This window comes from Choloepus didactylus, chromosome 15 (assembly GCF_015220235.1).
Source record: "Choloepus didactylus isolate mChoDid1 chromosome 15, mChoDid1.pri, whole genome shotgun sequence".
Lineage (NCBI taxonomy): Eukaryota > Metazoa > Chordata > Mammalia > Pilosa > Megalonychidae > Choloepus > Choloepus didactylus.
The window spans coordinates 8,427,654-8,442,951 of NC_051321.1; the positions used below are offsets into that span (position 1 = coordinate 8,427,654).

Consider the following 15,298-nt stretch of genomic DNA (forward strand, 5'->3'; position numbering starts at 1 on the left):
CCGTCCTGCCCGGTCCCCAGCACACCCAGCTCTGCCCCTGCCCGGCCCAGGGGTGGCCCATCCTGAAAGTTCTGCATGTTAATATGCTGTGGGCCACAGGAGGGGCAGCACCTCCCACCTTTTCCCACCACAGCTGCATTGGGAGTCGGGTCAGGACTGATCAGGGCACACCCCCTAGATGTAGGAGAGGGGCTGGTTCTGGAAGAGTGGGCTGGATCATGTTGGGCAGCCGGAAGGGGCCACAGCCAGCCTGGCCTACACCTGCTAAACACTCAGCTAAATTGCCTGGAGTGGGGGAGACGGGGTGTGGCACACACAGGGATGGTGTAGGGGTGAGTCTGGGAGGAGCAGTGGGCATCAGCTTGAATTGGGCTGGCAGGTGAGTGGCGAGCTGGGCAGTGAGTAGTGCCTGGCTCCGGAAGGCTCTTGAATGCTGAATGAGGAGGGATTTTTAGCCGGACGGCTGTGACCTCTTTGGGGACAGGAAAGCATCTCCCTGGAATGAGCGGTTGCCTGTGGCAAGATGTGGGTGTGATCCCTTCACAGGCTCCAGCTGGGGTGGCAAGATACCACGGCAGTTAGCAACTCAGGGCTTGAAGGGCCGTCGCCAGCAGCCCACCCACCCCCAGCCCATTGATGACCACACTGATGACCCATTGCACATGGAAAGGGGCCTCAGTTTGTTGCTGAATTGCAAACCTACCACTAAATGGCTCTGAGCAAATCACTTGGCCTCTCTCTGCCTCAGTTTCCTGATCTGCAAGTTAGAAATAGGGTTATACACAGTGACTACCTCATAGGACTCAAAGAAGGCATGGGTATGTCATAAATACTAGGCTTGACTTCCAGAAGATTCCCTGAGCTCTCACGTTCCCAGTAAGATAAGTGACTGCCGGTCAGGACTTGAACTCCTAGGGGAGTCGGGGTGCCTTCTTGGCCCCTGCTCAGGAGACCTGGGTGTCGGCAGGAAGTGATTGTTCCGGGGCTGCCGCTGTTCCCATCGCCTCCGAGGGAGCTGCACGGTGACCAGGATTGCCTGGGTTCAGTACCAGCCTGCAACCGGGGTCCAAGTTTTAAATCCTGAGTTTTTACAGTGATCCTGTAAACTGTTCTTTTTGTTTTTAAAAAGGACGTGGTCACATTCCTTTCTCCAGGAAACACCTACAGAATGTCTCTGAGAAATGCAACTGAGTTTTAGAAGCCATAGCAGCCACTGCAGGTCACCCGCTAGGCGGCCGAGCTCGCTAGTGTTCTTGGAGACGGTTCTGAGAGCCTCGTGAATTCCTCTGCCCCTCTTAGGGTGCAGGTGCTTTCTGACCAGGCCTGGGCCTTGGAGGGTGTTGCGAGGGACCAGCCAGTGCAGTGGGAGCCTCCTTGGCTTGTTTAAATGGCTTCTGCCCCCAGCTGGCATTGGAAGTGCTCACTGAAGTCTTAGGCTTTGCCCTTTGTCATCTGACACCTGAGGACCCCTTCAGTTTGCTTAGGCCAGGCCCCATGTCTTGGCCTGGTTTCCCCAAGACTATAAACAAGTGCCCTGGGCCGTGGCTCCCCAGTTACCGTTGTTCCTTGGTGCTGCCTCTTCAGTTTACTCTGTAGCCCTGAGATGGAGGCGGCCTGGTCACGCTAGGCCTGTCACCGTGTCAGGGGCTGACTTAGCAGGGCCTGGGAGTGACTGGAGACACTGAGCAGGAGCTTCCAGTCAGTCGCGTGCCAGGGCTGCTGGGGTCCGTGCAGTTTCAGGGGGAACATTTGCAAAATGGTGAAGGGAAAACCAGCAAACGGCAGCAGTGCTTTTTTTGAAAAAAGTCAAGACAATTGGGTTCTTCTGCAAGGGCTGGGTCATAATTAAGTCAATAACAAAACTGTTAGGTATTCTAAACTTTAGTTAGAAAACCTGGTGGCTAAAGTAGAAGCCAATGAAAAATACCAGGGTATGTAAATATATGAAAAATGAAGCCATCCCTTTCTCTGGAGAAATAAAGTCCTGAACTGTGTCATTTTCGGGTTTTAATCAGGGCTGCTTACTCCCCAGTTCTCCGGCCCCTGGAGTTGCACTCAGGAAGCCCCCAAGCCACACGCTTACATGAAAGCTGTCTGGAGGGGCCCGATGGCTGCGTGATGGGTCACTCATCCCTTACTTTTAAGTACATCAGCAAGAGGGCCAGTGTTTTGAGTCTCCCCTTGGCCCCAATCCTGAAGCCAGTACTGCTCCTCTGTCCTCAGGCTGCATGGCTGTAGTTCCTGGTTGTAACCACATTCCAGTGGTGACATTGAAGAAGGGTGATGTGGTGGCTAATGACCTCCTGATTACGCTGCAGCTCTCCCTCCTGATCGGAGTGGCCTTATTAAAGCCTTGCTTCCAAACCAGGGCAGTTGTCTTAGTCATTCCCAGTTAGACAGCTGTTGAGCAGGACAAGTGGAGGCAATCTACTCCCAAGTTGACCTCTGAAACGTGAGCTTACTGTTGAAAATGTACATCTTCCTCTTTTCCTTGCTCCCTCTCCTGTACATTGCGTACAATGATCTTAAAGATTTATGTCAGAATTTCAGTGTATGTTTCTATATACTTGTTAGTTCAGTTTTATTGATACATTACACACCATAGTTATCCATGGTGTACAATCATATAGTTGTGCCCCCATCACCCCAATCCATTTTTGAACATTATACCATAGAGTGAAAATAAGAATAAAAAAAGGTAAAAAAGAACACCCGAATCATCCCCCCCATCGCACCCCAACCTTCATTTAGTTCCTGTCCCTATTTTTCTACTCATCCATCCATACACTGGATAAAGGGAGCACGATCCACAGGGTTTTCACAATCACACTCATCCCTGGTAAGCTGCATTGTTATGCAATTGTCTTCAAGAGTCAAGGCTACTGGGTTGGAGTTTGAGTTTCAGGTATTTACTTCTAGCGATTCCAATTCACTAAACCCTAGAAAGGGATATCTATACAGGGTGTAAGAGTACCCAACCGAGTGACCTCTCAACTCCCTTTGAAATCTCTCAGCCATTGAAACTTTATTTTGTTTCATTCCACTTCCCCCTTTTGGTTAAGAAGATGTTCTCAATCCCATGATGCCGGGTCCAGATTCATCCCCGGGAGTCATCCTGCATTGCCAGGGAGATTTACACCCCTGGGAGTCAGGTCCCACCTAGGGGGAGGGCAGTGAGTTCACCTGTCAAGTTGGCCTAGACAGAGAGAGAGGGCCACACATGGAGTGTTAAAAGCTGAAAACAGCTCTGGGAAGCAGGAGGTTCAGTCCTTGGAGACCAGTACGTTTGTGCAAAGGATGGCTGTTCAGGAGCCAGGGGTGCCTTCGTATCCTGTTGGGTGATGTCCATTTTTAACTTGCTGGAGGTCCAGCCCCAAGCTCCAAACTGGGTTGATGGGGGAGGCGTGGAGAAAGGAGTGGGGCTCTACCAGGGGTTGGCCTGCACACCCCAGGAATGAGCCTTGCAGAGTAAGGCCTCTTGCCTGATTGTCTCATATAGCCAGCTTGTGCTCAGGCCATGATGAAATGGTCAGTATTGATTCTTTTATCCCTTCTTTGAGCAAATCCAGCAGGAATGCTCTGTTTGATATTAAGAGCAATAAAGTTCATCTGAAGAATCCTGCTGTGCAAATGAACAAGAGAAGTGGGGTGAGAAAAATGAGCATGGCAGGACACTGGGGAAGAGCTGGAGCAGGGAGCACATGGGCTGCAGTTGAGCCTTCTTTCTGGTTTTGTGTATGTTTGAGATGGTCCATAATAAGGAAGTTGAAAACAAAAACAAGCCTGCTGCAGCCCATCCAGAAGGGCAGCTCCCTCACCTGGGGCATTGCCATCTGTGCTCTGGCACCAGTGACCTGGGTGGCAGTGTTGACCTCAGTAACTGAGCCTTGGGCAGCAGCCTCCAGCTGGTCAGATTCCCGCAGGTGATGACAAACTTGGGCTCAAGGTCACGGAAATAATGGAGGCCTCTGGGGGCGAGGGCTGTGGCCACACTCACCGACGGACGCTCTATTTCTGCACAGGTCGCACGGGGCAGGCGGTTGCTGTTCGAGCCAAGGCCTTTGGATTCAGCGTCCTGTTTTATGACCCCTACTTGCAGGACGGTGTAGAGCGGTCCCTGGGCGTGCAGAGGATCTACACGCTGCAGGACTTGCTGTACCAGAGCGACTGCGTCTCCTTGCACTGTAATCTCAATGAACATAATCACCACCTCATCAATGACTTTACTATCAAGCAGGTACTTTGAAAAATAGAGGCCCTCAGACCCTGGAAATCGTATCGAGAGGTGATGGTACCTGCTGAGAGCTCTCGGGGGGTGGCACTGGCTTGTGGACCACCCGTGATCGGGGGAGCAAGTCCCAATACAAATCAGTGACGAGCCGCTGAACGCATCCCCTCCACAGGGTGGGCTGTGCTGGCTAGAGCAGCCTGGACCTCAGGAGCCAGCCAGCACCCATCCTACAACCACCCTGGAGTTCCCCGGAGACCTGCTGGTCAGTCAGGCCTGACACAGAGAAGCAACAAGGCAGGCAGCAGATCAGCAGAAATGGACCCCCGGCCTCCAACTGTCAGACTCCCTTGCCCCAAACTACTGCACACGGGTTAAACCATCCAACCTCCTATGCCGTGACTGTCTTCCTAAACCCCGGTGCAAGCCTGCTGATGATGTGGTCATCCATTTAACCGGCGCTTCTTTCCTCCCCACAGATGAGGCAAGGGGCGTTTCTAGTGAATGCGGCCCGCGGTGGACTGGTGGATGAGAAAGCCTTAGCCCAAGCCCTCAAGGAAGGAAGGATCCGAGGGGCAGCCCTCGATGTGCACGAATCGGAGCCTTTTAGGTGGGGCTGGTGAGACTGTAAGGGGTTTTGTAGCTGGAGTCCCCAGACTCAGCAGGAACCTGAAGGGCCCAGTACTACTGACCCATATTCACTGAACTTGGGGAACTTTCCAGACACAAGGGTCTAGGGTGGGAAACTAGAAATGCAGTTTACAGCCTCGGTTCCTCTAAGGACTGCCATATTCTCTCACTAAACATGAAGGGGCCACAGGGTCCGCAAAGGTCATCAGAAAGTGCTTGTGACACTGTAGACAGGACTCCCTTCTATTCTGGAATAGTCATTCTTCTGTCTAATGCACTGATTACCCTTGACAAGGTTCTTACAAAACCCTTGATGAGTATGTTCTAAAACTTGCAACTCATAAAATATGTAGAAAATGCCCCTGAATTATATCTGAGCAGCTAATATTCTACTTGGCCAAGAGTTCCCTCTTGATGAGCAGGGCGAGAAGTATGGGCCACTTCCCAGTTTACTGTGTTTCCGTTCTCCATTTATCTAGCTTTGCACAGGGCCCACTGAAAGATGCACCGAATCTAATCTGCACGCCCCACACTGCTTGGTATAGTGAGCAAGCATCACTAGAGATGAGGGAGGCAGCTGCTACCGAGATCCGCCGAGCAATCACAGGTGAGCCCTGGGCAGTCTCGGTTCTGTTAGCATCCTTGTTGGCTGCAGGGCCACTATGGCCAGAATTAATTTAAGGGTCAAGATAATTAAAATGATTTCAGTCCTGTTTCTGTAAGCCTTGAACTTCAGAGAGGAAACCAATTCCCTTCTGTAACAGTTAATGTTAAGTATTGAAAACTCGCAGGATGGTTGCCCAGAGGGAGGTTGGAGGGGAGGCAATTCCTTTGGGTTCTGGTTGGAGACTAAGTGCCCAGGCCCTTGGACATTCTGTTAATGGATATTACAAGACTTAATAGCTATTAAGACATTTTGGTATCAGTTGTATTAGTACAGTTTTGATTGTTTCCTCCAGTGGCATCTACTAAATGTATAAAAATATATTATTAACTTTCTTACTCCAGGTCGCATCCCAGAAAGCTTAAGAAACTGTGTCAACAAGGAATTCTTTGTTACCACAGCTCCTTGGTCAGTAATAGATCAGCAAGCAATTCATCCAGAGCTCAATGGTGCCACATACAGGTGAGACGAGGAACCCAATTTGCCTAAGCCTCAAGGGAGGGGAGAGAAGCATGAATTTTGGGGGGGAGTTTACCTAAAGAAAACCCTGCCTGTTCTCAGTGGAAACTGGGTACACTGTACCTCTCATTTCTTCCGATGCCTGGTTTCAACAGAACAAATATAAGATACAGCCTGCTACTGGAGTTACGAGATGGCAGCAAGAAGTTCCCATTTTACAAGGAGGCAAGGTGTGAGGGTGCAGAGCCAGATGGGACTGACGGCAGAGTGCTAGGAATTGCCACTCCTTCTTAAACGAAACGGTTTCTAGGTAGGAAGGGTACACATGAGATCTTCCAGGGCAAAGACCCATTTGTGCTTTGTTTTTTAACTTGAATCTTCAGTCCAAGGAAAGCAGGTTGGCCAAAGAACAGACCAGTCAAGTAGGGACAGGGCCCGTCTGCACAGCATGTCCTGATGAAGGAAAAGCCACACAGAGCAACTGTAACAATGTTTGAATGGTGGATAAGGAGACCCGGTAGGGGATGGTGATGTCGTTTCTCGGTGATTTTCCATGGTTCTCTTTCCCTACCCACCTCCCCTACCACCCTCCAGCACTGCTGGGTTCCAGGGAGATAGATCCTCCATGCACGATGGAGGGAACTGCAGCCTTGAATACAGGAAGAAATGGCAGATTTGGCTTACTCTAACCCAGGGCTTCCCAACCTTGGTACTACTTGGACTTGGGGCTGGATGTTGTAGGGGACTGTACCATACACTGTAGGGTGTTTGACAGAATCCCTGGCCTGTACCCAGGAGATGCACACACACCCCCACTCACAGCTGTGACAACTGCAAATGTCCCCAGACATTGCCTAATGTGTCAAATATAGACATTAAACAGTTTGTGTATCAGAACCCATAAAGGCCCCGACTGAGGAAGTGATGCTGTTTCCTCCTGGGTACATGGCCTGATTCACATTTCTCTTGTCCTTTAAAGTCCTACCCTTGTTTTTACCCCTGTAGGTACTCAGTACTCTTGAAGTATCATCATCTGGCGCATCACAGCACAAAGAACACTGTTCATTAATGCTGGTGGCCTACCCTTCAAGGGCAGGGGCGGGGGGGGGGGGGCAACACTTAAAGGATCCCTTCCAGTCTTAGAGAATTCCTTGGGATTTCTGACCAGCCTAACATTGTGGTAGACATTTGGGGTAGCTTTGAGAATAAAAATCATTCTAAAGCACCTGCCAGATATCTTCAAAAACAGGTTAAATACATCGCGTCACATCTGTGCACAAGAACCGTATGTTCCGTGGGTGGCCAAAGCCCATGCCCATATCCACAGCAGGGCACCGTGGGGGGCGTCCTGAGGACACCTCAGCCAGAGGGGAGACAGGAACTGGGACTAACAACCTAGGAAGCCACAATAAAAACTTAATTCTCTGTGCTTTCTGCTGGGATGTGATTACAACAGCCCATAAAGTGTAAAAAAAAAAAAAACACTTCCTGATGCAACTAGAAAACCATTTTGTAGAAAGTGTGTTTTCCAAACACATAGCACAACGTCTACAGGCATTAAGAATTAGCCTCGACTGTCATTTAAAAGTTGCCCTTATTGTTTTAAAAGCTACAAAATTAATGATCTAGTATTTTGATTAGACTACTCATATTATCCCAAAAAAATTAATTTTAGGAAAGACCAGAACTAGGAAGAATCAAGCATGCACTTACTTACTAGCTTTCAACCCTGACCCCACCCTGCTCTGTGCTCTACAGATACCCGCCTGGCATCGTGGGTGTGGCTCCGGGAGGCCTTCCTGCGGCCATGGAAGGAATCATCCCCGGAGGCATCCCGGTGACCCACAACCTCCCCACAGTGGCACACCCTTCCCAAGCTCCTTCTCCCAACCAGCCCACAAAACACGGGGACAATCGAGAACACCCCAACGAGCAATAGCAGAGAAGGTCAAAAGGTAATCATTCAGATAAACCTGGGACCAAGAGACAGTGAAAAAATGATGAACTAAGAGAAAAGGAATTTGACGCAGTCTTTTTAACTGATTCTGGACTTAACGCATCATTGACGTTGCAGTGTTAAAACTACAAGAGCTAGAAGCCGAGGCGTGGGAAAACTGAAGTCATCTGCTTCCGAAAGCGCTGAAAGACTAGGACGTGATTTATTAATGACCAACTTCTGTTATTGTGTGTTAAGTTTTTCATCTGTGCATCAAATCACAACGAATAAATAGATCTTTTTCCTTTATCAGTCCCTTGGGCACAGCAGGTCCTGAGCACCTTGCTCTAGAATGTTGCATCAAGAGTTCCAAACATCAAAATAAAAAATATAATAGAGGAAACCCCCATCCTATGACTCTAGCCCCTTTGGTCCATGGGGGCTGGTTACCTCTTTTGCTGTTAGGAAGATTAATTTACTACAAAATGGGGAGAAAGCTGTTTGCCTGTGTTATACCACTGCAAGCAGAGGCTGGAAGACAGTACAGGCTCCTGTACAGAGGAGTGCCTCTCACAGCGGAACTGTGTACTGAGCGGGCAAGTTGGCTGAAGTTCAGTAGTACCCTCTGATGATGCAAAAAAAGAAAAAAGAAAAAAAAAGTATTAAGTTTCACAAGCTGTTTGTATTCAAATATATTTTCTCAGTTTCAGATCCTCAGCTATTTTATTGAGTGGAAAGTCTTGAACTTAAAGGAGTTCAAGAAGAATAATGTTGCATTTCCTTATGTCTCAGGAAACACTTTTTATGGTAACTTGTCAGATTGTCTATGAACAAACCCACTTTTTTAGACATTGATAAAGTCTTCTTTTCTTCACGTGATATTTTATACAAGAACACTTCAGATGTGTTATTAGATGTGACTGATTTTAACAAATCCTATTAGATTTGTATCAACTAGTTACATGTTATATTCATAGTTTTTTGTGAATCATCGCCTTTTTGTTTTAAAAGATGGCCTATTTTGAGCCTTTGTATAGGTACATTCCTGTTTTTGTGACAAAAAAAAAAACTTTAAAACTGTCCCAAACAGAAAAACAATGGCTATCAGAAGTATGTTTTGTTTTAGTGTGAGTTACCGTTACTGTATTTGTTTATTGTAAAGGTGGACATTTAGCGTTCAGTGCAGTTTTCAATAAAAAGTAATAAAAATTTCTGTTAAGTTCTGAAATTCAAACACATCTCACCAATGTAAAAGTTCTCCACTTGAGATGTTTAAAGGCAACTGAATCTTGTAATAGCCAGTTCCCAACTCTCTTTACTCCCGGGTTCAAATACTAATAATGACACTAGTTTTATAGAAAATCTGCCTATTCCAAGACTACTGACAATTGCCTCACGTGATAAGAGAACGTAAATTTAAAAATCAAAACCTCGTCCAAGTCTATCAACACCAAAGTATGCCACCCTTAAGATGAAATAGTGGGTTAGAACTAAATCAATTCAAGAAACAAAGTTGGTCAAGTTTCATTTTAATTTGCCCAAAAGCAAAATTACCTGCTCAAGCATCAATGCAGGAAGGAAGGAGATAAATCTCAAACCTTTTTTGGCCAGTAACCTAACAATATGTTTACAAAGAAGTGTTCCAAAATAATTAACACCAGCCATTTCCATAGGTTAAGAACTTTAAAAGTTGATGTTTTTTAGTGGATATTCCTTTTTTTAAATAGCATTAAATCCTTTATACTAATGGTGGCTACAAGTGTCTTAAGTCCAGGAATTTCACGTACCATATACTCCCTTTAAAAAAAAAAAATCCAATCAGCATTTTAAAGCATTAACCTGGCTGACCCTGTCTCCTCATTTTGAGGTGGTGGCCCATCCCAATTCTGCCCCCCCCCAAAATTTACATAACAACTTCACAGAGAGCTGGAGCAGGGAGGTGGGGGGCAGAATAGTTCAACATCATCCTCATCATCTGCCCCACCATCTGAACAGCAATGATGTTACCTTCGCTAAAACAGGCTGGGACACAATGACCCCAGGACATAAAAAGGCAGCTCCAAATCCACGGTGCACCTGGGTTTTGTTTAATTAGGTCTCAGTTTCCCTCATAGTCCAATGGAAATGATTTTTATATATAAACTCCCAGGAAAAACAGGTCAGAACACAAAACAAACACCACACTGTTTGTTAAGGAATCTGTCCTATAGTTTTAAGTCCATAAAGCCCAAAGAGCTGAGGTATTAATCTCGAGAGTCAACCAAGACATTTGTGCCCTCTCATCCAGCCACAAGAGATCTTTGAGAAGGGACTGCAAGCTCTTATCTTGGGACAGTAATTATGGCTGTTTAACAGTTCAAGAGCTTAACAGTGATTTACCCAAAACAGCCCATCTGCCGTGAAGACCATACTAAGCCCTATCTCTGTTGGCGGGCGTCTGGGGCCTAGGAAATTCTTTCCCACAGGGAAGAACGCTGAACGTGTCAAATTAGACGTGGTCAGGGTCACCCATCATAAATAAATAAATAAAGGGGCAACTCAGGGAAGCAAACTCACCAGACCACAAGACACAGAGGTGAAATGCTGCGCCCATAATTTTCTGGACAGCTTCAACTGCAGTGTAGACAGACTATAGTGACAAGATGCTTTTCCCTCAAACATTTCTCTTTGGCTTCTTAAGAGGCAACTAAAACAGGATCTCTGCCACTAAAGAATTATTCCTAAATATGGAGAAAGGTTACTATCGATGCTGTGCTAAGTAGTCAGAATGAAAGCCTTCTAAAAACGTGATTAATCATTGACAAAAATGAAAGCAAACCGTATAGAGTCAATTCGTAAAAAAAACCCAGTAACCACTCGGAACAGTAAAATTTACCATTATAACATGAAAGTTCATTTATACGGAATCATACTGCAAAAATAAATTTTTTCTGCAAGTTTTAGCATATAGCAAAAATGGTCCTTTCATCCTGGGAATACCCTTTACTACCTACTTAGAGAAGGCAGAAAGTACTGAAGACCTAATAGCTCATGGGCATTTTTCTATTGTCAGTATTCTGGCATCATATTTGAGGTTGTGCATATTTGAATACCACACAGGCAGAATTTAGGAAAGAACAAGAATCAAATATTTCAAGATTTTCACGGCCTTTTCATCAAAAGGAGGGGGGGCTGTGTATATACTCACACACACATATATATGGGGCTTTTTTCCAAATCTCTTGCCACATCAATAGTCTACAAAGTGCTTGTCAGGACACTAAGTCTTTTTGTGTTCCTGAGATAGGTTTGAAATTTTTACCAGTACTGAATGCATACCTGAAGTGATCAAATAATACTTCTTATAAAAAAATTTGTTTACTTAAGATTATAGTTTTAAAGTAAGAATAGCCACAATTAACCAACATGCAAAAATTCTCAGACCACACACTGAGAAATTCATTATACAATGTATTTAAACTACCTTACTGCAGTTTCGAAAATCTCCATTCTGCACTGAAATGGTATTCCCACTAGCCTAAGCAAAGGCATGCCCAGAGCAGAGTGGATGATAAGATAGTGAGAATCTGAAGTTCCTCTGCAATGGCAATTTTAATCAAGTCCAAGTGAACAAATTTCACAGAGTTCATTTAGTTACCAGTGGGCCTACTCCCCAAGTGCTTCCCTAACTTACATCCAGGGAATAACTTTATTCATGAACAGACCTTTGCCAAGAATCTGGAATAGGAGCCCGCATTTAAGTCACTCTTCCAAACAAATAAATACCTAAATACTGTAAAGGGGTGTATCAGAAAACTTAACAAGGGAACAATGTCTCCATGGAATTCATTCAATAAAAAATTCTTAGCTTTTCTTGCAGTTTGTTCCTTAAAGATTTGATTTTATTTTGGGGGGCACAATAGGAACTAAATTATTAATAAAATAAAAGCTTGTTTATTTTTGTTTTACTGTGGGTAGTTTGTACAAAAAAATTTCAACTGTCTAATGAGCTCTAGTGAGACTTAATGTAAAATGGATCTTTTACGGTGAAGTAGAATGCCAGGTTCTACTGGGGAAAAAAAAGGTTATCTCAAAGAAACAGTCATCTACCATGTGCTTTTATAAGTGCCCATGCTGGAAAAAAAAAATTCTTAATATGAAGATGCTGGTACAACTTTTCCTATTACACAATTTCTTAACAACCACATGCGTTAACATTTATAGACAGATTTACAATTTGAAAGGAAAAAAAGTTGTCTTAATAAAATTAGTTTTTTTTACAAACTGCAGTCCAACCAAAGTTCTCTGTCTCCTCACACAGCAGGTGCATGATCCATAGTGGGTGTGGATCAGAAAAACACTTCCCAGTAGATCCTGCCCATTTGGTTCATTCCATTCCGTAACACTCTGCTTGGAGCACCACACTAAAATAACTTCAGGGTCATCACAGATTCAGTGCCTTGGTCTTCTGCTCTTGGATTTGTTTCATTCATCTTCTTCATCTTCATCTTCTTCTCCATCAGACAGGGATGTACAAGGCCGGATCTGTCGGTAGCGGTCAAGCCACTTTTCTACCATTTGTGTGACCAAGGGGTGATTTCGCCGACGAGAGCTTTTCTGCATGGCAACAAGAACTCCCCCCTCAGTCACACAGCAGTCCAGCCACTCCCTGAGCAGTTTTTCTTGCTGTTCCTCATTACCTAGCTTTTAGAGGAGGGTGAAGAAAAAAAGGGGAAAACAATAACTTAAAACAGATTGGACAGAAACATTTGGTATGATAACTAATGAAAAGGCTAAAGCGACAAATTTCCACATGTGTATGCCTATAAGTGATTAAACACAGTTTCAACCTCTCATCAACTTTGTAATTAAAAACCAGTTCACCGTGATTAAATTTTAAAAAGACATCAATGGGAAAATCCTGAAAAAAAAAAAAAAAAATAGAACAATCTAGTACTAGACGGTAATGGAATTTCTTTGATAAGAGAGCAAAGAGCAAATTGATCCTGGCAAAGGAAAGGCCAGAAAGACAGTCACAGCTTCAAAAGGATGACAAGGTAAGTTTATTCAGTAGGCTGAAGTTATACAAATGATGGTCAATGAACTTCTTAATGTAAGTTTTATAACTGCTAGTAAATTAAAGACCAATAATTTTATAAGAATATGGGTTTTCTGAGAATGTTCTCTTACCACCTCTTCCACTCCCCTGCATCTACAATGGCTCCCTACATGGTGTTCCTGTGCCTGACACTGTCCAGGTAGCTAAGTCTCAATGGAGCAGCCAGAATTCCTCTTCTGGGCACAAATGGCCAGTGGCTTTCCAATAAAGTCAGAGCTTTTAATGATCTTTGAAGGACTCCACCCTTACCCTTGCAACCTCTGACCCTCATCTCCTTCATTTCCTGCTTGCCCACTCCCCATAAGCCTCACTGACCTCGTGGTGCCCTTCCATTTGCTGTTCCCTCTGTCTAGAACTTTCCTCCCCCACACACTGCAAGACTCACTTCTCTTTCAATTACTGACTCAAAATGTTAACATGTTTACCACCCTATTTACATCACAAAGCCCATGATCCCCCTTGTCCCTACCCCTACCTTTTTTACTTCTCTCTGCACTCACTACCACCTGATGGCAGGGACTGTAGTCTTCAGTTTAATGCTCTGGCCATGACACAACACACACTACACAGCAGTTGTGAGGAGGTAAGTTTGAAAATCTGTCTGACCAGTATTTACAGAAAGAGGCAAATACTACAGCCAAATTCAAAAATTTAACTGGTAGTGCAGATCATACCACACCTAAAAGGCACCCAAGGCTGGGTTCTGGTAGAACATTACAATAGTAAGTAGTTAGCAGGGAACCATGCCTCTTACCTCCTGAGCAGAAAGAAAGTGCACATGAAGTAACTTCCTTTCACTGTCGACCAGAGGCAAAAATGTGATGGTGACATCATCATCTGTGTTCAGGTTAGCACCAGCACCTCGGTTGCCATAGCCATCATTTTCCATGGCAACCAAAGCAGAGAAGTGGCCCCTTGTATAACCCAGAGCAATCGGACTTTTCCAACAAAAACTCTGTTCCCACAACAAAGGTAAATAAACACCTGAAAAGAAAGGGAAGAAAAGGTGCTGGTCATATCAGCCCACTCTCCTTACCCCCTATACCCACATTCCACTGTCCAACTAACTCTGATTCCTGGCATCAAAAAGCCACTCTAAGCCTCCTCTCCAGTTATTACTCATGGATGTGACTGCATTATAACAGTAAACACAAGCATAACAGAATACCCTTGAATAGTGGCTTACCTTGAAACCGGGTATATCCTAAAGTTTCTCCCCGGAAACTCTTATAGTATTTTACTCCATAAACTATAATTGGTCGTCTAAGAATATGTGCAAGTACAAAAATGTGTGTCTGTTCCAAACTTGCTCCAGGCTGTACACAACACAAAAAAAGAGCAATTTCTCTTTAAAATGTTTATTACCACCCCTGGGAAAAGGATGTGTAAAAAAGCAATACTATCTCAAATTCATTTTTTAAGAAAAAGGTATTGTCAAGTTGCAAATTCCAATAAAACTGCTACAGAAATCTACAAAGTTTATGTACAGGTATGATTCACTACCCAAACTTAAGAACCAAATACACTTGGATAAATAATTTAAGATACTTAAACTATTTCCATCTTGCTACTCACTTCTGAATCTCAGGAACCAAAGAAAACCAGATACCAAAGGATACTTCATATAATCAAGTGTGAAAGTTAGCACTACCTGCAAGTCTCCTCAAAGTAAAAAGATGAGCTTTGTTATTTCATATAAACTTAAATGGCAGTATCACCTAACTGAAGAACACTAAACGGGTCTACCAACTACAATGATTCGGACGACACATGGCCACAAGGGTACACGTCTCAGATGTAAAACTCACTATGAACCCTGCCCAAATGGCCCCAAGACAGAATGTAAAAAGATAAGGCAGAGTGCAAGACTACTTCCTTCTCAGGATTCAAATCAACTATGGTGCTTTCGGGAAAGAAAAGGAGTGCATTTGCAGTGCAAATATTTGAACTCCACAGTTTTGTTATATTGAACATGTTTCACAAACTAAAACTAGCATGAAACCAAGGTTCTAAAAGGGATGACCCTGCACAGTTCTGTTCCATAAAGGAAGCCATCATTTACAAAAGCATCTTGAGTTGTTAACTACCCTCAGAAATGTACATTCCCATGTTATTTAGAAATCACTCCTGTCAGTGGTAATTAGTTTGCAGAGTACACTAGACTGCACCTTCTTTGCCTGGATCATAGTAGGCACAGCCCCACCACTGGGGAGCCTCTGAATATCGTTATCTGCTCCTCAGGGCCTGACAGCCCAACACAAGCAGAAAAGTACCTACTAGACT

The 15,298-nt window shown here is 44.7% G+C and overlaps 2 protein-coding genes across 13 annotated transcripts in view; one reads left to right on the top strand and one right to left on the bottom strand.

The window, feature by feature from the left end:
• Positions 1-10,859, top strand: part of CTBP2 (C-terminal binding protein 2) — a 166,776-nt gene extending 155,917 nt beyond the window's left edge. For all 9 annotated transcript variants that reach the window (XM_037804371.1, XM_037804367.1, XM_037804372.1 and 6 more), the window contains 5 exons: positions 4,023-4,237; positions 4,708-4,838; positions 5,338-5,465; positions 5,867-5,984; positions 7,740-10,859. In XM_037804371.1, the coding sequence (XP_037660299.1) occupies positions 4,023-4,237; positions 4,708-4,838; positions 5,338-5,465; positions 5,867-5,984; positions 7,740-7,920 (773 nt within the window). In that variant the 3' untranslated portion in view covers positions 7,921-10,859. The remainder of the gene's footprint in view (positions 1-4,022; positions 4,238-4,707; positions 4,839-5,337; positions 5,466-5,866; positions 5,985-7,739) is intronic.
• The window catches only part of ZRANB1 (zinc finger RANBP2-type containing 1), an 87,561-nt gene continuing 81,692 nt past the window's right edge, over positions 9,430-15,298 (bottom strand). For all 4 annotated transcript variants that reach the window (XM_037804363.1, XM_037804362.1, XM_037804364.1 and 1 more), the window contains 3 exons: positions 14,202-14,331; positions 13,770-13,999; positions 9,430-12,600 (listed from right to left, as the gene is read on the bottom strand). In XM_037804363.1, the coding sequence (XP_037660291.1) occupies positions 12,382-12,600; positions 13,770-13,999; positions 14,202-14,331 (579 nt within the window). In that variant the 3' untranslated portion in view covers positions 9,430-12,381. The remainder of the gene's footprint in view (positions 12,601-13,769; positions 14,000-14,201; positions 14,332-15,298) is intronic.